The 24,984-nt window shown below is 36.5% G+C and overlaps 1 protein-coding gene across 3 annotated transcripts in view; it reads left to right on the top strand.

The window, feature by feature from the left end:
• The window catches only part of Rab28 (RAB28, member RAS oncogene family), a 95,305-nt gene that overhangs the window by 5,213 nt on the left and 65,108 nt on the right, over positions 1-24,984 (top strand). For all 3 annotated transcript variants that reach the window (XM_040747024.1, XM_005068816.4, XM_005068817.4), the window contains exons 3-4: positions 4,143-4,231; positions 16,542-16,671. In XM_040747024.1, coding sequence (XP_040602958.1) covers positions 4,143-4,231; positions 16,542-16,671 — 219 coding nt within the window. The remainder of the gene's footprint in view (positions 1-4,142; positions 4,232-16,541; positions 16,672-24,984) is intronic.

The following is a 24,984-nucleotide window of genomic DNA, read 5'->3' as shown; positions in this document are numbered from 1 at the left end:
TTGTAATATCAGATTCCTATACTGAAATGTGAATGGTTTTCAGTATTATTGAAATTAGTTCCCCTCTCAAATGCTCCATCTATTGTTAACTCCCTATGGAAATGATAGAGTTTTTGGTATTTAGAGATGTTATTTATATCTCACTACTATAATCCCTATTATATTTTGTGATGGTTTATGTTTGGATCTCAATCCAAAATGGATTAGGTAATACAACATGAGGAAAAAAGTAAATTCTAATTTTTCCACTATTGATCATTTTCAGAGGGTTAATAAGAAGCATATGTAGTTTGCTCTTTGTTTCATTTATATATATTTTTTCGTGTATTCAAGATTGAATATCATTTTAGCTGTATACTCAGAGCAGTTGCTAGTAGGATACATGCATACTGAAAAGGTGCAAGCCTATCTTATTGATGCTAGTTGTTGGATACAGAGCGCCTCAATGTACTATTTTGTTACCAGTATTTTGTTGGAATGATTACATAGTCAAAGCACTAACTTATCTCATTAATTTTGTTTAAAATTTTTTTTAACATTTTAGTTGTAAGACTGATATAAAGGAACAAAAGCCTAAACAAATATTAATATTATAAGCACTAATTAATTAATGGGCATTTTATATATATGGTATTTGTGATGATTTCTGAACTGTTGAACAATGCTACCAGTTCAAAAATTGTGACTACTTTGTAAAATATTGTTGATAGTTTTAAAATACAAATTTAGAATATGTTTAGACTTAGAAAAACTTTAGGTTAAAAATGTCATTAGGGAATGTATGTTTTTAATGAATATATGTTTTAATTTTCCTGATGAAGTTTGATGAGCAGAGTTCTACAAAATAATCATATATTTTTAGAAGACAGTTTTAGCTACTTAATGGTCTCAAAATTATCACAGTTATTTCAGTTTGAAAAATATTTTAGTATATTTTGATTTAATATAATAAAACTATTAGATTTTATAAATAAAATATATTCTTTGCTTATGCTAACCCCAGTTTCAATGCATTGCTTATCTCATTTGCTAACTAAAACATTACAGAAAACATCTTTTGAATTTATGGTAATGTAGCATAGCATATGAATCTAACATTTGTTATGAGTTCAGTCACATTGGTAGGGTTGTAAACTCCCTGTCTGTATAGTCACATTTTTTTTCATGCAAGTTTTCAAGGTCATTACTTTGCTGATACTGATCCATTTTAGTGTATTTTACAATCTGGTATGCTGTATAGTCTGGATGCAACCACTGTGCAGATTTTGCTGCTTAAAATAGTGTATCTGTTAGTCAGAGATTCTGCTGATAGAGCTTCTTAAGAGCCTTAGTCAAAATACCTTCAGGAAGTTGTGGTACAGTCCAGTAAACAGCGTTCTACTGTGAAAAGGAGTTCTGAATCTTTGGCACAAGAAGTGGGCAGTCTTGTGTTTTGAGTTTCATCGTGACTATGCAGCACTTTAAGTAAGGTTAACCAAGGCACCAAGTGTACTTATACAAGGTTACTGTTGAATCCCTGTGGTGGTGTCCTCATACCAAATATAACTTACTTGTATTTTATCTCTTAATATAAATGCCACTCCATTTAAACTTTTTCCTGGTTATATGTCATTTCTTATAGAAGACATTTTAGTAATGGTTTGTATTTGAGATTAGAATGCTGATAGTTTGTTTAATGTTCTTTAAATTTGTTAGAAATTTGGTTTAGATGGGTTTTTGATGTTAGAAAATATTACATTGATTAACTGCATATACTTTTTATAGCTTTGTAACTATATCATATTGAAAATATAATGGCTGTCACATGATTTTCCTACAAAAACTTAAATGAAAATAAGTTTGAATCACAGTATTATGTTAATTTTGGTTCTCAAATAGAATATCCGTTTTATTTTTAGTTTTGTGTATTAATAAGTCTGAAATTGAAATTAGATATTAAAATATTTTTCTAAGTATATAGAGTAATTATGCACTATTACTCATTGAAGGTGGTATAACTCAGTAATTTTTTTTTGCTAGTTCTTTACAAGAAAAGTTATGTTACTAATAATTCTAGTGGAATTCTTCATCATTGGAATCTATATCTTAAGAAAATAAAGTGCAAGCTGATAACTGAAAGTATTTGTTCATAATGGTAAAGATTTAAAAAGTGCCCTCAACACATGAATGTAAATCTAGGTTGCAGAAAAATGCTTATCTGAGCTAGGTCTTTGACTACTACCAGAATTTGGAAGCATACATTGAAGAATGTTCCTGAAGTTACAGTAGAAGTATTCGTAATATGTAATTCAGAGAGGTTCTGGATATCAGAATAAAAAGGAAGCGGGGCGGGGGGTAGGCTTTATATCAGGTTATGAAATTAAGCAGTAGGGATTATTGGGGCTTGAGGGAATGGTACTAAGTACCTCTTAGTAATTATTAATATGTGGCCTGAAATCTTATGCTGACCATTACTATTGGGGATCACTGTTTTTTGCTGTAAACCCAGGACTGCTGTTTTGCAAGTAAAATGAATAAACTCCTGCCTGTTGGATGCAGGCTTCAGAACCTCATTCATTTATCTGTAGTGACAGCTACCGTAGTCCTACCTGATTATGTGAGATAGCATCTGAAAGGACAAGTTTAGCTTTAGTTTTCACAAAAATTAGAATTTTAAGAAATTGGATTTATACAGTCTGTTGGTCAATTTTTTACCTGTGATATTTGGATTTCAAATTCATAGAGCTTTAAGAACATTTTTGTTGTTACTCATAGCACCAGAGCTGCGTGTGTGGCAATGATCATGACGATAAACTTCAGTAGCTCTCATTAGTGCTAATGGATGTTCCTCCTGGACATCTCTGCACTGTGGCAGATGGAACAGATCTACATCCAAATAATGGAAATCTTGTAATACAAGTCCACACAAACTAAACTGAAGTGTACAACTTTGGTGATTAATTCATTGTCATGCTTTCTTTCTAGCAATGTAGTCAAGTGGTCTAACAGACGTTCTCTGATTTTAGTGTTTTATATTGGTTTAAAAATTCATGTTTTAAAATTTGTTTTATTTTTGAAGAGATCATTTTGCAGTTCTAAATTTTTATTTAAAATTTTTCTAATTTATGAATCATTCAGAAGGTACCACTTTAGACTTTGGGGAAAATATAATTTTATGAGGAAAATGTTTGAAATGTTTAACTAATATGTATCATACATAGTCTTTTGTCTTTTGTAGTTTAATAATTAGTTGTATTCTTAAGAGGGAGAAATTTGCTTAATTAAATTTTTGTTCATGCCAATATTTTGCAAAATGCGTAAGTGAATTTCAATGGTTGCCTTTTAGTCTTTGGATGTTTTTATAATATTTGTAATAGGGAAGAACATTAGACTATTATGAAGACTTTGAAGGGCACATAATAATTTGTTTCAATCATGCTTTGTACAGGTATGAATCATAAAGTTTAGAAATATACTTGTAAATACTGTCTTGGGCTTTGCATAGAGCTCTAACATATATATCTATGTGATTAAATATAAAAACACACAATTACTGTGTTTACCTTTATATATAATAACTGACATTCAAATTAAAGCTTCATTTGAGTTGAAATTATGGGTGCTTTTTTATAGTCTGTTACTCTGTGTGTTTTAGAACACACAGAAATTAGAACTGACAGCACAATTCATGTGTGGTTGGGTAGGTTGATTTATAAAACTTCCGTCTTTATTTTCAAAGTATTTTTCTTTCTCTGTGTATATGTGCTTTATATTGATCCATTCCCTGAAATATTTAATTTTGTTAAGGCTTAAATTAGTAAATGAATGCATAGAGTATTTTATTATTTTATTTTTGTTTTCTGAAATGGTTATCACTATGTAGACCTGGCTGTCCTAGAACACTATGTGGATCAGGCTGGCCTCCAACTCACAGAGGTTTTCTTGTGAGTGCTGGGATTAAAGAAATGTGACAAAGTTTTTCCACCATGATTTGTTTGACAGCATTGTTTTCAGTTTTAAATGTCTGACCATGTGAACTTGTAGAATGAAGTGCAAATTGGCATTAGAGTTTGTCATTGTTACTTGGTGTTCTGTGATACTGTGCTTAATAGTTGGACTGTTAGTCTTTTATATTCCTATTTTATATTATTTTTATATTCTAGGAAATTTGAATGTTACTCTTCAAGTTTGGGATATAGGAGGGCAGACAATAGGTGGCAAGATGTTGGATAAATACATCTATGGAGCACAGGTATGGTATGCCATGAACTCTATGGTTATCCTAATATTTTAAATACTTTCCTTACAAAAACATTCAGGTACACATCATACACATATAAACACGGAACTTAGATTTTTAATTTTTCTTTTATTTTTGTTTCATGTGGCTTTTTTTTTGCTTGCAGGTATGTCTGTATCACATGCATGTAGTGCCTAAGGAGGCCAGAAGAGGGCATCAGACTTTTTGGGACTAGACTTACAGATGATTCTGAGCTGCTCTGTGAGGACTGGAAGTGTACATGGGTTCTCTTGAAAAGCAGCCAGTGCCATTCTTTAAGAGTTGGCTAATATTTTTATTTTATTTTATTTTTGGTTTGTTTTGAGACAGGATACCCCACTGTGTATCTCAGGCTGGAACAGGCTGGTCTAGAACTCAGAGATCTGCCTGCATTTGCCTTCCAAGTACTGTCATTAAAGGCACATGCCACCAATGGCCTGCTAATTTGTTTTTATCTGATATGTGGAGATTAATTTTTATATGTGCTACGTTTGGAATGATTTGGTGGGAATTGGAAAACTCTTTAAAAAAACCTTACTAAATACTATTGTCATTAATTGAATAAATGTAGTGATTTGGTTACGTGACTACTATCAATAAACTGAATGAAAAATATTAAAGGGGTTATTTCATCTTAAGTTGGAAAAAGCAAAAGACATAATCTCTATATATCTATCTTTTTCATCTGTGTATTGGCTAACTAAATAATTATCATTCAGACTAATATATGTAACCTTACTCTTCACCAGGCAAATAGATATGATTATATGTATGAAGTAATGTAATAGTTTAATATAATATTCAGAGGAAAATTTATATAGAAATGTTACTTGAATAATTGCCTCTTTTTTTTTGTCGATTTGAGCTTGTAACAGATATAATTTGTGCTTGTGTGTTTTTTTTGAGACTGAATCTAATACTATGCCCCAGGCTGGGCTGGAACTCACTTATAGCCTGGGCTGGCTTCAAATTCATGGCAGTCCCCTTCTGCCTCAGCCTCCCAAGAGTTGAAATTACAGGTGTAAACCATTATGTCTGGCTACAGTTTATGTATTTAAATAAAATTATCCAAACAGAAAATGCACATGCTAGCAAAACACTTTAGAAATTATTTCCAGTGAAGAATAATTACTGTTTTAATGCTTTGATGGGTTGCTTCTTCTTCTTCTTCTTCTTCTTCTTCTTCTTCTTCTTCTTCTTCTTCTTCTTCTTCTTCTTCTTCTTTTTTTGGATAGAGACTTTAGGAATGCAGTAATGCTATTTATGTGATTGTCTACTGAAGTAGGTGAGGAAGTGCACTTACTGAACTCTTACATGGGACTTATGTATGTACTATTTATTTTTGCTTTTGCTCATGGTTTTAGGGTACATCTCCATCATCATGAGACATGAGAGTAATCTCTAAATGTTCATAGTTATTTATTGGAGTTTAATGTTTTAAGTATAGAAAACATAATTTGGAGCTGGGAAGTGGTGGTGCATGTCCATAATTCCAGCACTTGGGAGGCAGGTGGATCTCTGAGTTTGAGACCGGCCTGATTTGCAGAGTAAGTGTCCAGGATAGCCAGAGTTACACAAAGAAACCCTGTCTCAAAAAAACAAAAACAAAAACAAAAAACAATCCAACCCCTCCCCCCAAACCCAAATAAACAAGCAAAAACAAACAAAAAGAAAGCACAATTTGGTTAAGTGAAAACTATGTTTCTTGTTAAAAAATGAATCTGTGGGATGAATACAATACTGTACACTATTTGGCTCTCATTAACTGCCATGGAAAATGGAATCTACAAATTTTCTACAAAATATTGGGAAGTATAAATGAGACAGACAGGGTACTGAATCATTTGTGAAAGCTCCAGAGAAGGGTGTTTTTACCTATGTTTGTCCCTTATAACTTTATTCTTTGTCTTTTCTGCATTATCTTGTTTCTTCTGTAAAGTCTTTCTGCTCATGTGTCACATTTATACTTGTGAGTATATGGCATGATAGTTTATATACATGCACTTTTTAAAGCTTATATTTTTTTTTTGGTTCCCTTTTGCTATTGTTTAAAGTTTTTTTTGTGTGTCTTTTTTTGTTTTTGTGTTTTGCTGTGGTACTGGAGCCTTATATATACCAGCAAGTGCTATCCCACTGACCTACATCCCCAGCCCCTTTTCTCTCTTATTAAACTGCTTATGCTTAGGTCACATACCTGTTTTGTTTTCTTTTTAATAAAAATCAAGATGGTTTCTTTTCTAGTGTTGTTTGACTCTCAGTATGTCACATAGAGCAGCTTTAAAATTTTTTGTTTTTAATTTCATTATGCTTATGTGTATACACATGCCATGGTGCACCTGTGGAGTTCAGAGAACAGCTTTGTGGAGTCTTTTCTCTCCTTTCATCTTTGTGTGGGTTATCTGTTGAGCTGTCTTGTTAGTTCACAATAGCTTTGTTTGTGCTAGACAAATAGAAATATTTTACGTATCTTGGGACAGATAATATAAAAATTATTTTTATCTTTGCTTCAAAATTGTACAATATAATGTATATGAACTGCATTCTATTTTTGCTTTACTTTAAATCATATAAAATATATCATTTAAGTTACTTAAAATTTATTACCTTTACATAAATGTAAGTATTGTGAAAGTCACAAAATATGCTAACCATTCTCAGGTGTATAATATTCCTAATATTGTGCAACAATATCCTTAAGTTTGTACATATTATTACATAATTGCTTAAAATGTGAGGTTGTATAGAATTTCTTTCAGGATTTTATTTATTGACTTTCGTTTCCTTTTTTTTTCTGAGACAGTTTTTCTGTATAGTTCTGATTATCTTGGAACTCACTCTGTAGACCAGGCTAGTCTTGAAGTTGGAGATCTGCCTGCCTCCCAAGTGCTGGGATTAAAGGTATATGTAACTAGACTTGGTGCTAGAATTCTTGGTTTTACTTTTTTGAGAACGCTTTGGTTTGGTGAAATGAACTTCATTTCCTAGAAGCATGTCCGAGTATTAGGTGTCTTGAATGGCTCTATCTTGGCAGTACATGTTGACTATTTTTTCTTTTGCTGATATTTTATTCATAATTTTGTTACCAAGCATGTACCCTGCTATGATGAATAACAATGTAGTACAGTGTTTCTGAGAAATTCATCCTAAGAAACTTGGAATTCTGAGAAGATGAAATAAATTATCATAAGTTAATGACAATATAATAATGTTTTTATGTGCTCTCCAGAAATTATAAACCTAAATAGCATGTAGAATACGTAAAAGCACATTTATCAGTTAGGCTGTTTTGTTAAGATATATGTAATTATACACCTCAGTCAGGGATGCCAGCATTTGGGTGAGTGTGACTTTTTACGGGACATAAACTTTACACATTCTGTCTTGGCAGTTTGCTTCTAGGATACCAACTTAATATGCTACTTAGCATTCTGGTTGAGGCTTTCTGACTTGTGCATTGTGTATAGAATTATCTTACACATTTCTCATTTATCTTCTATAAGTCTGGGTCATTAAGCTGTAGAGTATTCTTGTGTGCATGTGAATTTTTTTTTAAAGCGTTAGTATCCAGGAAGAAATCTATTTGAAAGATGGAAGTTTACTAGGCTTTAGATAAAATTGACTATTTTACCTTCTTTACTTTTATCCTAGTAACAATAAACTTAGCAAAAGTCCATTGGACAGTGTAGGTTGAAACCAAGTGATTTGACCTTCAGAAAGAATTAAGGTATTTTGACAAGAGCTAGTTTTTCTTTTTTCTCTTTTTTTTTTAATTTAAATTAGAAACAAGCTTGCTTCACATGTTAATCCCAGTTCCTTCTCCCTCCCCTCCTCCTCAACCCCTCAGCTCCCCAACCCCCCACCCTCTTACCCAATCCCCACTCCATTCCCCAGGGAGGGTGAGGCCCTCCATGGGGCTCCAGAGTCTGTTATTTCATTCAGGGCAGGGCCTAGGCCCTCCCCAAAGAGTCCAGGCTGAGAGAACACCCCTTTTTGTGGGATGGGCACCCAAAGTCCATTTGTATGCCAGAGATAAATACTGATATACTACCCAAGGCCCCATAGATTGCCTAGGCAACAAGAGCTAGTTTTAAAAATGAAAATAAGTCCCAGTTAAATGCCTGGATTTTAAATTAACTTGAAAATGTCTAGAAGTCTTGAGTAAGATGTTATAGGCTATTTTCCCTAGTGGTTAGGAGCAAATACACAGTACATAGTGTTTAGTGCCCTGTAACCTGTGGCTAACAGAGGCTAATAACAAACCTCAGAGAAGGACTGGATGTTTCATTTTCGTAGCTCTTTCCATCCTGGAATCTAAGTGGTTTGCAAACACTGCTCCACTGAGCATAAACTCAATGAAGTGTAGTCATTTGTGAGGTAGAACACAACTGCTCTTATGCATCAATGCCCTACATAGATGAGCCTGCTTGTTAACCACGAACAAAATGATTTGGTGCCAGCTTGACAACTAGGGACAGATTATATCTAAAAGCTTGACTCCTGAAACATTCTGCTGTCTTTTACTATGATTTTTTTTATTGGATATTCGCCACATACAGCTATATTTATAACCTTGCACTGGCATTTCTTTAATTTTTTTATTTGCAGTTTTAAAAATTAAACTTAATTATATTATTTCTGTCTTCCCTCTCCCTCTAATCATTTATATTCCCCCTTCCCTTGGTTCCTTCTCAAATTCATTGTCTCTTTTTCTGTAATCATTCTTATGTATTTATAAATATAAAAATACAATGTGCTGAGTCCATTTGTAGTATTATTTTATAGGTTGTAAGTATACTATATTGTAGTTACTGCATAGTATTTATGATTTAATTAATTTCTCTGTATAATTAAAAAATACAATAAATTATTTTTCTTGCAGGTTAGGAAGAAAAAAACCTGCATTTTAAGAATAATCAGAGACAATGAAAGAGATATCTTGATAGAGGGAGGCATTATGGGGTTAAGGAGAAATCTGATGGTAGAGAAATTCTCAGGAATCCACAAGGATGACCCCAGCTAAGACTCCTAGCTTTATAGGAGAGGATGTCTGAACCTGTCTTCCCATTTAATCAAATTAGTGACTACCCTAATTGTCATCAAAGAACCTACGTCCACTAACTGATAGAAGCAGATGCAGTGACCCACAGCCAAGCACTGGGCTGAGCTCCTGGAGTTCAGTTGAAGACAGGGAGGAGAGATCATATGAACAAGGGGGGGTCAAGACCATAATGGGGAAAGCCCCAGAGACAGCTGACCTGAGCTAGTGGGAGCTCATGGACTAGCTGGGGAACCTGCATGAGACTGAACTAGACCCTGTGAATGTGGGTGATAGTTATGTGACTTGATCTGTTTGGGTGGGTGGATGGGGCAATGGCATCAGGTCCTATCTGGGGTGTAAACAGGCTTTTTGAAGTTTATTCGCTATGGTGGGATACCTTGCTCAGCCTTGATACAGGGGGGAGGGACTCGGTCCTGTCTCAATTTGATATGTCAGACTTTGTTGACTCCCCAAGGAAGGCCTTACCCCCTATGAGAAATTAATGAGGGGGTGGGAAAGAGGGAAGGTAAGGGAGGGTAGGCAAAGGGGATGGAGGGGCAATGGGTTGGTATGTAAAATGAAAAATAAATTTTTTAAATTTAAACTTAAAGGCAGTCACTAGGAAATTTATTACGAATATAAAATAGTATAATTAAAATTAAGATGCCATTTGCCAGTTATAATAAAAATGGAGAAAAAAGGATATGAAGTATTGCCACCAATGTTTATTACTTTCAGATAGCAGTTATTACCTTGAGATTGCTGTGCATTGGATGTACTGACTCATGCTTATTAAATACATGAAACAAATGCAAACAATCAACTGCACAAAATAACCTCTTAATTTTTGTAGAAGAGTCTTGAATGTTACAAGGAGAATTTATATCTTCTTGAAACTGGAAAAGAGGGTGTAGTACCATGAAGACACTGGAGCACTGGAAGAAACATCTCTCAAAGTTGAAATCTGATTTCCAAAGGTCATTTGAAAGGTTTGGGAAGGAGAGGGTGGAAAAGAGAAGGGTGGCATGGATGTGAAGATAGGAGAAAGATGATGGTAAGTGGGTGGTAAAAGGTGTCTGAGACAGGAGAAATGCTGATGGCTTTAGATGGCTACAGTGTAGAAAGAAAATTAGATTTTATAGTTGCTAGGATTGTTCTGGGCCTTGAGTTAAAGTTAAAGCTTCTGAGAAAGGTGTATTTGTTTGTGACAGGGAAGATTCTGTAGTTTTTGGAGGGAATCAGCAGAACCCTGGGTTGGCTGATAATGTCAAGAGACTCAGCTTTGAGGGTCTTTCTGAAGAACTGAGTATACAAAGACTTTTGGGGCCTGAGGCTGGTGGTAGTGGCCCTGGGAGTAAAAAAAAAATTGATAATGAACTTAGACATTTGTTCCATTTTACCTATATTACCAAATTTGTAGCAATAAAATTGATAACATGCTATTGACGTCTGTGATGTCAGCATGATGACTTTTTATCAATTCTGATACTGTTCACTTTTTCTTTCTGTTATTGCTTTTTCAAAGATACTTTTTGTACTATTTTTCTCTTTTCAACTTCATTGATTTGTGCTCTACTTTTTATTTCTACTCCCCTTCACTTGTTTTAGTGTGAAATTATCTTTATATTGGTTTCTTACCATGAAAACTTAGGTTATTGGTCTTTCTTCTTTCTTAATAAATGTATTCAATCACAAAGCAATGTACTAGTTATTTTTTTGCTGCTGTGATAAGCCATCATGACCAAAGCCACTTATAGAAAAGTTTATTTTGGCATATGGTTCCAGAAGGTTAAGTGTCTATCACAGTGGGGTAGCATAACAGCAGGGGACAGGCATAGTTGCAAAGACAGGAAGCTGAAATATCACATCTTCAACAGCAAACACAAAGCATCCTCACCAGAGTGGTGGTGATTCCCTAGAAGAGCCCCTCAAGAGCAAGCTTTCGACTGTTGACGTGTTGATGTTCTTTTATAAAAGAGTAGGGTGGGTGGAGGGTTATTGGATCCTCAAGTGAGATTCCAGAAGGTCTCTTCCATATCTGCCTGCCATTTGTATATAATTCTGTCCTAATTGTACATGGCCTCTTGGTATTGGAAGGTGTTAGAGTATGTAGTATGTAGAAGGTTAACTGAAGAGGCACTTCATCTTCCCCATATGGTATGGGTAAGTCATCATCCCTTCTGGAGGGAGATGTGGTAATATGGCTGTTTCAGGGCTACTGATATTCCTGTAAGTAATACATACTCTGTAAGTAAGCCATATAAGCTCATTGGTGCCTTAAATTGGACTTTGTTAGAATATACTTTATTTTGTCATTGTTGCCCCATCCCCATATGGTAGATCTTTTGTTTATATCCCCCATGGAAAGTGTTCCTGTAGTAAATTCCTTATAATTTTCTATGAAATAATGGACAAAATGAGGTAAATAACAAGAATTCAGGTAAATGGGCCTTTGGTATGAAGTTTTATGTTGCTTTGGCCCCGAATGTGTTGTTCTCTTTCACTTACAGCTGCAGGTGCCAGAGATAACAATTTCTCTAGTATGTTTGCTTATTTCATCCGATCCTTTATAGATATTTTGAAGAACTCTTTTTACTTGAAGTGTTTGCTTATAGTTGCTGTTATCCTGAAGCTCTGTTGATACTGTGCTGAAGTATGGAAGAAAGGGAAAGTTCAGTGTTGTAATGAAAGCATGTCAGTCTCTTAGTGGGCCTCAGGTCAATGAGGGGATGGCTAGAGGAGTCAGAAATTGGAAACTTCACTTTACCCACAGGATCTAATGCTTTGTAGAGTATTGTAATGGTTATTTTCTCCATGTCAGAACAAGAGTGGACCTTTCTTTGCTCTGAAAGTTCCTCCAGGTAAATCCTGAGAGTCCTTCATGTTTCAACCAGGCAACAGCTTCCTGCAGGTTGTAAGCATTACCGTGTCCTACATTACCATCTCCAGCAACTTCTGATCCAGGGAAGAAGGTCTTGTCTGTACTCTCTTAATTTTTACTGTGCTTTCCAGGGTTCAGGGCGGTGATTTGTCCTCCAATCTCAGTTCTCTGATGAGGCCCTGAAAAATTTGATCTTTATTTTGTAATGTCAGAGATGATGACCAAAATTCTTTCTATGTTAGAAGCCAAAACTCCTCAAGTTTCTTTTGTATTTTGTTTTGTTTTTGTTTTTTTCATAACAGCTTTTCAGATTTTTTAGTATAACACAGAAGGTCACAATCAGTTATAATTATGATAAGAATAAAGACAAAATAATAAATGTAAAATATAATTACATGTAAAAAAGTTTTTATATTTGTGTTGTGAATATTTGGGTTGAAGGATAGGATAGCTATGTTAGTGAATGAAGTATATCTTCTTATGAGTCTAAAAAGATTCAAAAGAATTACTGAAAAATACACATTGACCTAGAGTAGGGATTGACAGACTTTCGTATAGTTAGATGTAAATGTTACCGGATTGTCTCTGTTGTAGTGAGTCAGCTCTGTAGTTGTAATACTAAAACAGCCACTGATAATTCTTAAGTAAAAGAGTATAATTGCACCAAAGATAAGCTTACTTGGAATATACATGGACTGGAACCTTGTTGGAGATCCACATGCATCCATCAGTTATTTGTCCTGAATCCTAGGTATAAAGGCATGCACTATTATGCTAGCCATCACTACATGGTGGCATGCATGTTCCACTTGCATGTGTTTTGTCTTACACAGCTATTGTTTCACCTTGGGTTGGAACAATAATGTTCTTGTTCACTGTGAAGATTTCTTACTTATATTGGTTTAATAAAATGCTGATTGACCAGTAGTCAGGCAGGGGCTACCAGACTAGGAGAATTCTGGGAAGAGGAAAGGCAGAGAGGAGTCGCCAGTCAGGCGCAGAGGAAGCAAGATGAGATACCTTACTAAGAAAAGGTACCAAGCCATGTGGTTAGACATGAATAAGAATTATGGTTTAATTTAAGTTGTAAAGAGTCTGTTAGTAATAAGCCTGAGCAATAGGCCAAACAATTTATAATTAATATAAGCCTCTGTGTGTTTATTTGGGACTAAAGGGCTGCACAACTGGGTAGGACAGAAACTTCCATCTAAATTGGGTAAAGATTTTCATGTGTTAATCAAAAGGTTCTAATATCTCAAGGATTAGTTATCACATGTATGAACTTTATTTAATTAATATAAAATACCTCAAAGTTACCATGAGAATGTGATTCACATTGAGTAATAAAAGTCATGTAGTTATATAAACTACTAATTTCAAATAATCTGTTATTTATTTTTATTTTCTAAACCATATAGGCTCATTAAACATTTTAAAAGTGGGACAGCAAAAATAATTAATTATTTAAGGTAAGATGATGATGTAACCAGGCCTGGAATCCAAGGATAGAACTTTATACCATCACCTACTACAGTGAGAGGTAGAGTCAGTAAAATAAGGATTGGCTAGCTCTAGAGTTCAGTTTTAGAGCTATATTTTTCAAGAAATTGAAATTGCACTTCTTGTTTTAGATAACTCTATTTTGGTCAATGGCCAAAGTAATCTTGGATGAAAGAAATAGATGTTACCAAAATAAATCAGATGTGTTTTTTTTTTCTTCTTTAAATTAGAAACATGCATGCTTCAAATGTCAATCCCAGCTCCCCCCTTCTCCATCCCAGCCCCACCCTCACCCCCCCACCCCCAGTCCATTCCCTACATCTTTCCCTAAGGAGGGTGAGGCCCTCCTTGGGGGGATCTCCAGAGTCTGTCATTTCATCCAGGGCCCTAGGCCCTACCCCATGTGTCCAGGCTGAGAGAGTATGCCTCCATGTGGAATGGGCTCCTAAAGTTCATTTGTATGCCATGGTGAACACTAATCTACTACCCAAGGCCCCAGAGATTTCTGAGGCCTCCTCACTGACACTACATGGAGTTTGGATCAGTCCCCTGTTGGCCTCTTAGCCATCAGTCTGGGGTTCAAGAGCTCCCCCCTCAGACAAGTGGTTTTATGTAGAATTATACAACATTTATATTTTTGTTTTATTGAGACAAGCTCTCATCTAGCCTAGGTTGGTCTTGTACTTACTGTGTAACTAAATCTGGCTTTGAATTCTTGATCCTTTTTCCTCTGCCTCCTGAGTACTGGTATTACAAGTGGATGCCACTATGCCTGGCAAACTTAGGTACTTTATTTAAAAAGTTTTTGAGACTGGGTCTTGCTCTGTAGTCGAGACAGTTATAGAGTTCACTGTATAGTGGTAGACTCAAACTCAGAATAGTCTATCTGCCTCAGTCTCTTTAGTCATGAAATTATAGCTGTCAGCCACCACACCTGACTTTAAAATTACAGTATATTGAAATTGAAAAGAATCTTGGAGACCACCAGAAATTTAATTGTAAGATTTATTTTTTATGTATATGGGTATTTTGTCTGCATGTTCTGTATACCACATGTTTGAAGTATCCTCAGAGGCCAGAAGAAGGTGTTGGATCCTCTGAAACAGGAGTTACAGACTGTTGACAGCTGCCATGTGGGTGCTGGGAATCGAACCTAGGTTCTTTGGAAGAAGAGCCAGTGCTCTTAGTCCTTGAACCATCTCTCTAGTCTCTAGAAATTTACTTTTAAATACAGTAAATAGGTGAGTTAAGGACTAATGTGGTTTAATAAAAGCTCAATACTGGAAGATCATAATAGCAGCCAGTTTCTTATATTTTTAAAAACTCAGCTCTTAAAAAACCCTCAACTCTTAATTTTTTGGCAGTTTCTATGAGCCAGATGTTGAATACACTCATGATTAATTCTTTTATATAAACTAAAAAGTATTGCTAGAGATGTTATGTGGTCAAAATGAATTCTCTACTAATTACTATAATTTCTGTTGTCTGGGATCCCAAGGTAATCACTTTAGAGTTTATGTGTAGGTTAGAAATGCTATGGAGTAGTGTCCTAGTTCAATAATGTCACATTGATAGCAGCTGCAGTGGAACTCCAAGCTCACTAATTATTAACTTATTACTTGCTGTGTCTGCTGTGTTGTATACTCACCTGTTTTTATGTCTAGTTTTCCTGAAAGGCTGAGTTTCTTGAAGTTTAGCATTCATATCCTTAGCAGTCAATAAAATGCATGGCATAGAGTCTGCAGACAAAAACATTTCGTCATTTAGTCCTTAATTAAAGTCCTGGTTCCATCAGTTATTTGTCTGGGTCATCTTGGTTATTATAACCCTTCTATCAATAAAATGGGGATAATAATGCCAATCTCTGTAGACTGTGGTAAGGATTAATATAAAGATCTATATCTGTTTGATACACAGCAGATGCAAAAATAGTTATAATAAAGAAGTAGACATGAATGCCATGAGTGACTTAGCCTGTAAGCAGACCTTCATATTAAGTGTTTCACCATAAACTGGATGAAAATCAAGTATGTATATACTTCTCATTCTTATAATGGGATAAATTAAAAAGGAATATAATATATAAGAGACAGGAAGCAACCCCTCTCTTATATTCAGCTTTTCTTGGACTCTTATTACAGTATCATGTCCAGTTTTACATTGCTCATTTTAAAGAGGATGTCAAAAAACTCTATGTAGTGTGTCCTGGGAAGAATCAACAGCCGTGATTAAAGGGACAGAAAATAGGCCCTTTGAGGCGGCTTTAAGGAACTGAGTTTATTTACTCTGGAAAGCAGACTGGTAAGGAGTTACTTAACTGTCTTGAAGTATACGAGGGGTTATTAAAGGGAGGATACTCTCCAGTTGTTCTCTAAATGCACAGAGGACTTAGAGAGGAAATTCCCATTTCATTTAAAGAAAATTGTGTTAAACACTAAAATTGCCCATCAAGGGACATCATGGAATCTCATTTTTGAAGACATTTAAAATTGGGGAAGCAGCAGATGGTTACTTATTGAAAAGTTTAAATGTTTGACCTTGTGAAAGGGAGAGGTGGGATTTTAGTGTATGCAGCTTTTTTTTTTTTTTGTGAAAGATTTTCTTATCCTAAATCTACTAAGAGTTCTTCAGGTATCTTATTGGGAAATTACTTATAATTTTGATAGAATTTTGTCTTTGTTTCAGGATTTATTGTGAATGTGATCATTTGTCATTGTTTTTACTAATAACACATTTAAGTTAAAATTGGTTTATATTTAAAAACACAATTGCATTTTATGGTATACCTGACATAGGTGAAGCATAAAAAGTATTATATTATTTCAAAAGTATGTTATAAATATTTTGTATATCTTTTGTGACAGGGAATCCTCTTGGTGTATGACATTACAAATTATCAAAGCTTTGAGAATTTAGAAGATTGGTATTCGGTGGTGAAGACAGTGAGCGAAGAGTCAGAAACTCAGCCCCTGGTTGCTTTGGTGGGCAATAAAAGTAAGTTGGTGCTACTTATTTATGTGTAGTAAAGTTTATTTGTTTCTGAAGACTGAATGCTTGTGTCCTCTCAACTAACTAGCATTTTGAGACTTGAGTTCCCAATGTGGTTGTTAGTGGAGGTATAGCTTTTACTAAGTCACTGTGTCATGGTAGTGGAGCCCTCGTGAATGGGATTCACACCCTATAAGAAGAGAGGATTTTTTTTCTCTCTGTGATATGAAGACACAGCAAGAAGGTGGCCATCAAACCAGAAAGAGGACTCTCAGTAACATCTGCTGGCACCTTCATATTGGACTTACCAGTCCCTGGAACTATAAGAAATAATGCTTTTTCACTGGCCTTTGGTATTTTGTTATGGTGGTCTAAACTGAGATTTTACAAAGGTACTTGCCTGTCTTATTGATCATTTTTTCCTAAAAAAATTGAAATCTGGAAACAGCTTATTTTGGAGTTAAGTAGAAAATTCTTATGAATATACATAGCCAACTTTTTTTTTCCATACGTGACATTTGATCTCTGAAATTTGTAGTATACCACATAGCTCATGTCGCAGTTTAAGAAATAACTTTCAAACATGTGAATTGAACCCTTATTTCAGTGTAATTAAGACATTCTCTACTTTTCAATAACTATTTTGAGGCTTGCTCTGCCCTAATTTATCTGCAGCTTTTGTAAAGGTAAGTTCAAGACTGATATGGTTTTTTTTTTTTTTTTTTTTTTTTGCTTTTCTGTGGTGTTCAGGAAGCAACATGGACTCTCTCTTTTTTTTTAATTTTTATTTTTAAATTTAAATTTAAATTAGAAACAAGGTTGCTTCACATGTCAATTCCAGGTCCCTCTCCCTTTCCCTCCCCTCCTCCCGCGCCCTCCTACCAACCCCTCCACTATCTCTTCATTTCCCCAGGGAGGTGAGGCCCTCCATGGGGGTGTCCATAGCCTGTCATTTCATCCAGGGCAGGGCCTAGACCCTCCCCCAAGAGTTCAGGGTGAGATTGCATCTCTTATGCAACATGGACTCTTAAGAACAGCAGCGCAGCTTAGATTTTATGACACTACATTATAGTTTCAGCTCTGTCCCAGTGACTTTGAGACATTTCGCTAAATGTCTGTTCTAAAGAAGAAATAGTGCCTGGGTTGAGTTTAATTATTCTGCATTCCCATTTTTTAAAAATAAACCTTTCCTGAATTTTTAGGATTTATTTCTGAAATGCAGGTAATTTTTGGGGGAAGAGTATTATATTAGGGAAAGGTACAGTCCTTGACAAAAAAGTATGGATAAGTATGTTAAGAGAAGCTTTTTCTTTGAGAAGGAGCCTTCCTGCCCGCCTGCCTGGTTCCAGAGCCGCTTTGTAGTCCCCAACTGAACACACAAGACGCTATATATTAATTATGAAGCTGTTGGCCTTGCTTGTTTCTTACTGGCTAGCTCTGACTTAAGTAATTACCCCATAATTGTTAATCTAAGTATGTCTCTTACTGGAGAGGTTTCCGGGCTTCCTACCCCAATGGCGTTACATCTCGAACTCTCTTGTGTTTCTCCTTCCCAGAATCCTCCTGGACTCCTAGTCCCTCCTATCTTGGTTCCCTATAGGCTCAACAGTACTTTATTGACAAATAACAGGCAAATAACAGGACTTCCTCAACATAAGTAATTTTTTGAGATCAGTTTCTTGAATAGAAATCATAAAACTGAACCTGGACTCAGCCACTATTTGATTCATAGACTTGTAGTAATTTTGAAAAGAAGACATTAAAAAGAGGTTTTAGATACATGAGATATTGTGGTATGATCTGTTAGTCTCCAGGTTACTTAAGGTCAGAGAAAGAGAAAATGAATTCAAATTATACCATTGAGGATTTAGTTGGGAACTGTTTTCTGAGTTACAAGGGTTGTTAAATCAGTGCTTATATATACTACCAAGAGAATTATGTTCTCTAAAATGCAATACATATTCTCTGTAATTATTTAGGAAATAGTATTTCCAACTAGATTTTTGCATTATGTAGTTTTACACACCAAAATGAGCATTTAATAAACCTAATCCCTAATTTAAAACCATTACATAACAGGTGTGAAGCCATTTGTCTGCAGAGTTAAAAATAATACTCAGATGTCTAGAAAAAAAAAGTATTACATGTCACAAAATGGTATGTCCTTTGGTAGAAATTCTAGTGTTTTTAGCTTTGACTAAAAATCACACATCTGTTTTATAAGTAATTCTTTTGGAGTGAATCATGATTTGTAGTTCATTGAAATCTCCCTTCTAAATAATAGGTTTTGGTCACTTTGGATTATATTTCTGTTTGCAACTTTTCATTTTAAATGATAATTTCTTGGTCAGTTGTCATGTTACTAAAGCATTAACTCCAACTCTGCTTATACTTTTGTTGGAGGTTTCCCATCACCATATGGGAATCTGTAGAGGAGAGAGTGGAATTGACATTTGTTTTCATTTCTTTCAAGATATAATCTAACCATCATCTGAGATAATGACATAGTAGTATATAATTATATATATTATGCTATATGTTTAGGTTATCCTGTGACACATCCACCATTGGTTAATGTCAACAACAGAATATACGACTAGATGAAATACTGGTCTAGGCTAGTGGTGTTATGTCCAGGTATTAAAAATAAGATAAAACCGTATGTAAGTTTTTAAAATTTTTGCAGAAAATAGGTTGCTGTATTTGAAGTTTACTTTTACAAAAGCACCCTTTCATCTTTGACTTAGTGATAACCCCATTTTTTTTAATTTTAAACTTTTTTATTTATTTTACATACCAACCACAATTTCCCCTTCCTCCTCTCCTCCTTTCCCCCTCCTTTCTAATCTGCCCTCCTCCCCAGTCCACTCCTCAGAAACAGTAAGGCTTCTCAAGGAGAGTCAAAAAAGCCTGACCTATCAAGTTGAGGCAGGACTAAGTTCTGCCTCCCTACACCAAGACTGAGCAAGGAATCACATCATAGGGAATGAGTTCTAAAAAGCCAGCTCATGAGCTAGGGAAAGATCTTGGTCCCATTACTAGGACGTCACAAACAGACCAAGTTACACAACTGTTACACACATGCAGAGGGCCTAGGTAGGTCTCATGCAAGCTCCCTAACTGCCTAAAGGCCTTGAGCTCCCAGGAGCGAGGGTTAGCTGCTGTCTCTTATGTTTCCCTATCATGATTTTGACCTGAACCTTGCTTGTATAATCCCTTCTCCCTCTCTTTGACTGGACTTCTGGAGCTTGGTCCAGTTCTTGGTTGTGGATCTCTGCATCTGCTTCCATCAGTTACTGGATGAAGGTTCTATGATGACAGTCACCAATTTGATTATAGGAGAAGGCTGGTTCAGGCACTCTCTCCACTACTGTTTAGAGTCTTAGTTGGGGTCATCCTTGTGGATTCCTGGGAGTGTCTCTGACACCAGGTTTCCCTCTAAACCCAAAATGCCCACATCTGTCAAGATAAACTTTACATTGCTCTTCCTCTCCATCCCTCCCCCAACTGGACCTCCTGGATCACTCATGTTCCCATCCCCCATTACTTCCCCTCTGCCCCTACTCCCCAGTTTACCTAGGAGATCTCATCTATTTCCCCTTCCCAGGGGATCCATGTGTCCCTCTTAGGGTTCTCCTTTTTGTCTAGCTTCTCTGGGGCTGTGAATTTTATGCTGGGGTAACCCCATTTTTAAATGTGTTTACAGTATGTCCCTTTAGTATGACATATAACAGAGTATATAGTCACAAAGACTATTACTTATGTAAAACAAAGAGGTTATAGATTATTTCCTGGCTATTATTACTCTATAATCTGTCATTGGCCCAATTTCTTGTGATTATATAGTGAAAGATTATGCTACAGTTAAGCCTGTTAGGTCTTTAACTCTGTATCTCCTGCCTATTTTACAACTTGTGTTTCCAAACTGATGTTACATTAGTTAATGTAGTCATGTGTATTTATTTCCTTTTTGAGAATACAGTTTTATTAAAAAGCAGGAAATTTCACAAAAGACTACACATTGTCGAAGCAAGAGAAACAAGATGGATTAAGAGTGGAAAGTGGATTGATGTTACATTGTTATTTAAACCTTTGGGTGAAATGTTTTTATTTTCTTTATTTTATTGAAAATAGATTATTTTTTAAAGTTTATTTATTTATTATGTATAAGTTTTCTGCCTGCATGTGTCCCTGTAGGTCTGAAGAGGGCATCAGATGTCATTACAGTTGGTTGTGAGCCACCATATGGTTGCTGGGAATTGAACTAAGGACCTTTCGAAGAATAGTCAGTGCTCTTAACTGTTGATCCTTCTCTCCAACCCCAAAGTAAATTCTTTTAAACATAATTTTTTATGTTTTTGGGAATTTCACATCATGCACCCTAACCCCACCCATATCCTAGTCTTTAAATATCTACCTTCCACCCTTGTAACCTTTCCCCCAAAAGAAAATAAAAAAAATAAGAAAAATTAGAAAAGAAAAACCAAACAAACAAACAGAAAACAAAAAAAGCCATTTACCTGACTCTCTGGGCAATGACCTGCTCCTCTTATCAACCACAGCATTCTATTCATGTGCAAGACTGCTCCTCTGTCTTTCCATCATCTATTTGCTCATGGTAGAGGCATTGGAAGTTTTGGTGTGTCATTCAGTATATTCTTTTGCTCAAGCAGCTTTACTTGTAAATGTTTATTACAAAGAGTCATTAGTCTAGTTCAAGGCCTCTGGCTTCTGTTACACCAATACTAGACCCTCATAGAGACTCTTGATTATCTGTTGCCCTGAGTTGAGGAGATCCTGTGGCTATGGATCTGAAGGGCTGGTTCTTTCACATACTCCAGCAGCAGCTCATAGATGGGGAAGATCTTGGGATGGGCCAATTAAAAACCCTGGATCTAGGCCTGGGCAGTAGCTGATTTGGTCAGCTCACCAGCTCTCCCACATCCACACCATTGGGGCCAGTTCTCTTATCTCCACAGTTCCAGGGGCAGCTCTGCCATGCCATCCAAGCAAGGTGGGGCCGGTTTTCCCATACCTCTGGAGCCATCTCTGCCATGCTCACACCATCAGGGCTAGCTCTCCCACCTAGGCAAGGGGCTAGCCCGCTCAGCGCAACCCTCGGACATCAACATGACTTCAGGCTGCAGTACAGACATAGGGCATCATCATAGCCAGTACAGACATGGGCATTGATATAGACCCCACTGTAGACCACAGACCCAGACATGGCCCTCAACAGCAGCATGGGCCCTGACATCACCGTGGCCTCAGGTGACAGCACAGTCCTCTCACATCAGGCTGTTCACTTCCCATCACATCTCCAGTTGTGCATCTTCACAGTGCACAAATGGCTTCGCTTTTCTTTCTCCCCCATCAGTGAGGGCTGGGCATGGCCCCATCTCTCAGCCCCTAGATTTTTTAAATATAATGTATTCTGATTATGGGTTCTGCTCCCCTAACCCTTCCCATTTCTTCCCCTCATCTCTCATCTCAATGCAAACCCCTTCTGTCTCTCCTTAGAAAACAAAGTCATCTAAGGAATGATTATAAGACACACATGTTCGCATATATAAGAATCCCATAAAAACCACAAAACACAAAGGGCCTTTAAGTTAAAAAAAAAAAAAAAACCAAACACACTGACACAACTTTATGAAACAAAAGTTCCAAATATGCCGTTGACTTCATTTTGAATTTGCCATCTACAGCTGTGCTTGGAGCCTGTACTTTAGAGCAGTTTGTTTCCCCAGTGACATTCCCTTGAAGAAACCTCATTTTTCATTTGCAAGAGGTTGTCAGTAGGAGCTAGCTTTTTTAAAAAATTTAAATTAGATACAATCATGTTTTACATGTCAATCCCAGTTCTCTCTCTCTCCCCTCCTTCCCTGCCCCCACCAACTCCCTATCCCATCCCCTTTCTGCTCCCCAGGGAGGGTGAGGCCTTCCATAGGGTATCTTCAAAGTCTGTCATATCATTTGGAGCAGGGCCAAGGCCCTCCCTCGTGTGTCTAGGCTGAGAGAGTATCCCTCTGTGTGGAATGGTCTCCCAAAGTCCATTCGTATGCTAGAGATAAATGCTGATCCACTGCCAGAGGCCCCATAGGTTGCCCAAGCCTCCTAACTGACACCCACGTTCAGGTTCAGGGGGTCTGGATCAGTCCTATGCTGGTTTCTCAGCCATCCTTCTGGGGTTCATGAGCTCCCCATATTCAGGTCAGCTGCTTCTTTGGGCTTCACCAGCCCAGTCTTGACCCCTTTGCTCATCACTCCTCCCTCTCTGCAACTGGATTCCTGGAGTTAGACTCAGTGTTTAGCTTTGGGTGTCCGCTTCTGCTTTCATCAGCTATTGGATGAAGGCTCTAGGATGGCATGTAAGGTAGTCATCAATCTCATTATTAGAGAAGGGCACTTAAGGTAGCCTCTCCACTATTGCTTAGATTCTTAGTTGGGGTCATCCTTGTAGATCTCTGGACATTTCCCTATTGCCAGATTTCTCTTTAAATCTATAATGGCTCCCTCTATTATGGTATCTCTTTTTTATTTTTGCTCTCTCTTCATCCCCTGACTCAGTCTTCCTGCTTCCTCATGTCCTCCTCTCCCCTCCTCTTCTCCCCTTCTCTTTCTCTTAACTCCCTCGCCCTTCCCCCCATGCTCCCAATTTGCTCAGGAGATCTTGTCCCTGGGGGACCATGTATGTCTCTCAGGGTCTGGAGCTATCTTTTTGATTAAGGGTGGAGGCCTGTGTTCACATCCCTTCAGTTGTAGGACCCCATCTGGGGCAGATCCTTGCAGTTCCTGTGCGTGCTCCCACAGTCTCTGAGTTCCTATGTATACATCACACATTGCTTGTTTTCTTGGTACCTTTCATTCTTTGTGGCTCTTAAATTCTTTGTTCTTCCTCTTCTGCAGGGTTCCCTGAGCTCTGAGGGGAGAGATTTGATGGAGATATCTCATTTAGGGATGATATTTCAAGGTCTTTCACTCTCTGAACTTTGACTGTGACTCTTTATTTTTTTCCAACTGATGCAGGAGGAGACTACTTTGATGATGGCTGAGCAAAACACTGATCTATGTGTATAGTAGAACATAGGAGTCATTTTATTGTTATATATACTTTGAGTAGAACAGTAGTGTTTGGTTTTACTCTGTGTCCCATTCTGTGGGCTGCCGTTTTGTCTTATTGACTGTGTCCTTTGCCTTACAAAAGCTTCTCAGTTTCAAGAGGACCCATTTATTAATTGTCCATCTAAGTGTCTGTGCTACTGGTGTTATGTTCAGCAAGTGGTCTCCTGGGCAGTGCATTCAAGGGTACTTTCCACTGTCTCTTCTAAGAGGTTAAGTGAGGTCTTTGATCCATTTGGACTTAAGTTTTGTTTATGGTGACAGATATGGATCTATCTACAATCTTCTACATGTCAGCATCCAGTTATACCAGCACCATTTGTTGAAGCCTTCCTTTTTCCATTGTATAATTTTAGCTTCTTTGTCAAAAATCAGGTGTTCATAGGTGTGTGGATTAATATCAGGGTCTTCAATTCAATTTCATTGGTCTGCCTGTCTGTTTTTGTGCCAATACCAAGCTGTTTTCATTACTACAGTTCTATAGTAGAGCTTGAAGTTAGGGATGTTGATGCCTCCGGAAGTTGCTTTGTTGAACAGGGTTGTTTTGGCTATCCTAGGTCTTTTGTTTTTCCATATAATGTTGAGAATTGTTTTTTCAAGATCTGTGAAGAATTGCGCTGGGATTTTGATGGGGATTGCATTGAATGTATAGATTGCTTTTGGTAAAATTGCCACTTTTAGTGTGTTGATCTTACATATTCAAGAGACTAGGAGATCTTTTAATTTTTCTGTTATCTTCTTTAATTTCTTTCTTTAAAGACTTAAAGTTCTTGTTGTACAGATCTTCCACTTGTTTGGTTAGCGTTACCCCAAGATATTTTATGTTGTTTGTGGCTATTGTGAAGGGAGATGTTTCTCTGATTTCTTTCTCAGTCCATTTATTATCTTTAAGTAGTAGGGCTACTGATTTTCTTGAGTTGATCTTGTATCCTGCCACTTTGCTGAAGGTGTTTATCAGCTGTAGGAGTTCCCTAGTAGAATTTTTTGGGTCATTTTTGTAAACTATCATATCATCTGCAAATAGTGAAAGTTTGATTTCTTCTTTTCCCTTGATCTTCTTTTGTTGTCTTACTGCCCTAGCTAGTACTTCAAGTACTATATATCAGTCTTGTCTTGTTCCTGATTTTAGAGGGATTGAATTGGGTTTCTTTCCATTTAGTTTGATCTTGGTTGTTGGCTTACTGTATATTGCCTTTA

Source organism: Mesocricetus auratus, unplaced genomic scaffold (assembly GCF_017639785.1).
Source record: "Mesocricetus auratus isolate SY011 unplaced genomic scaffold, BCM_Maur_2.0 Super-Scaffold_100006, whole genome shotgun sequence".
NCBI lineage: Eukaryota > Metazoa > Chordata > Mammalia > Rodentia > Cricetidae > Mesocricetus > Mesocricetus auratus.
This window is presented reverse-complemented; position numbering and strand designations above follow the sequence as displayed.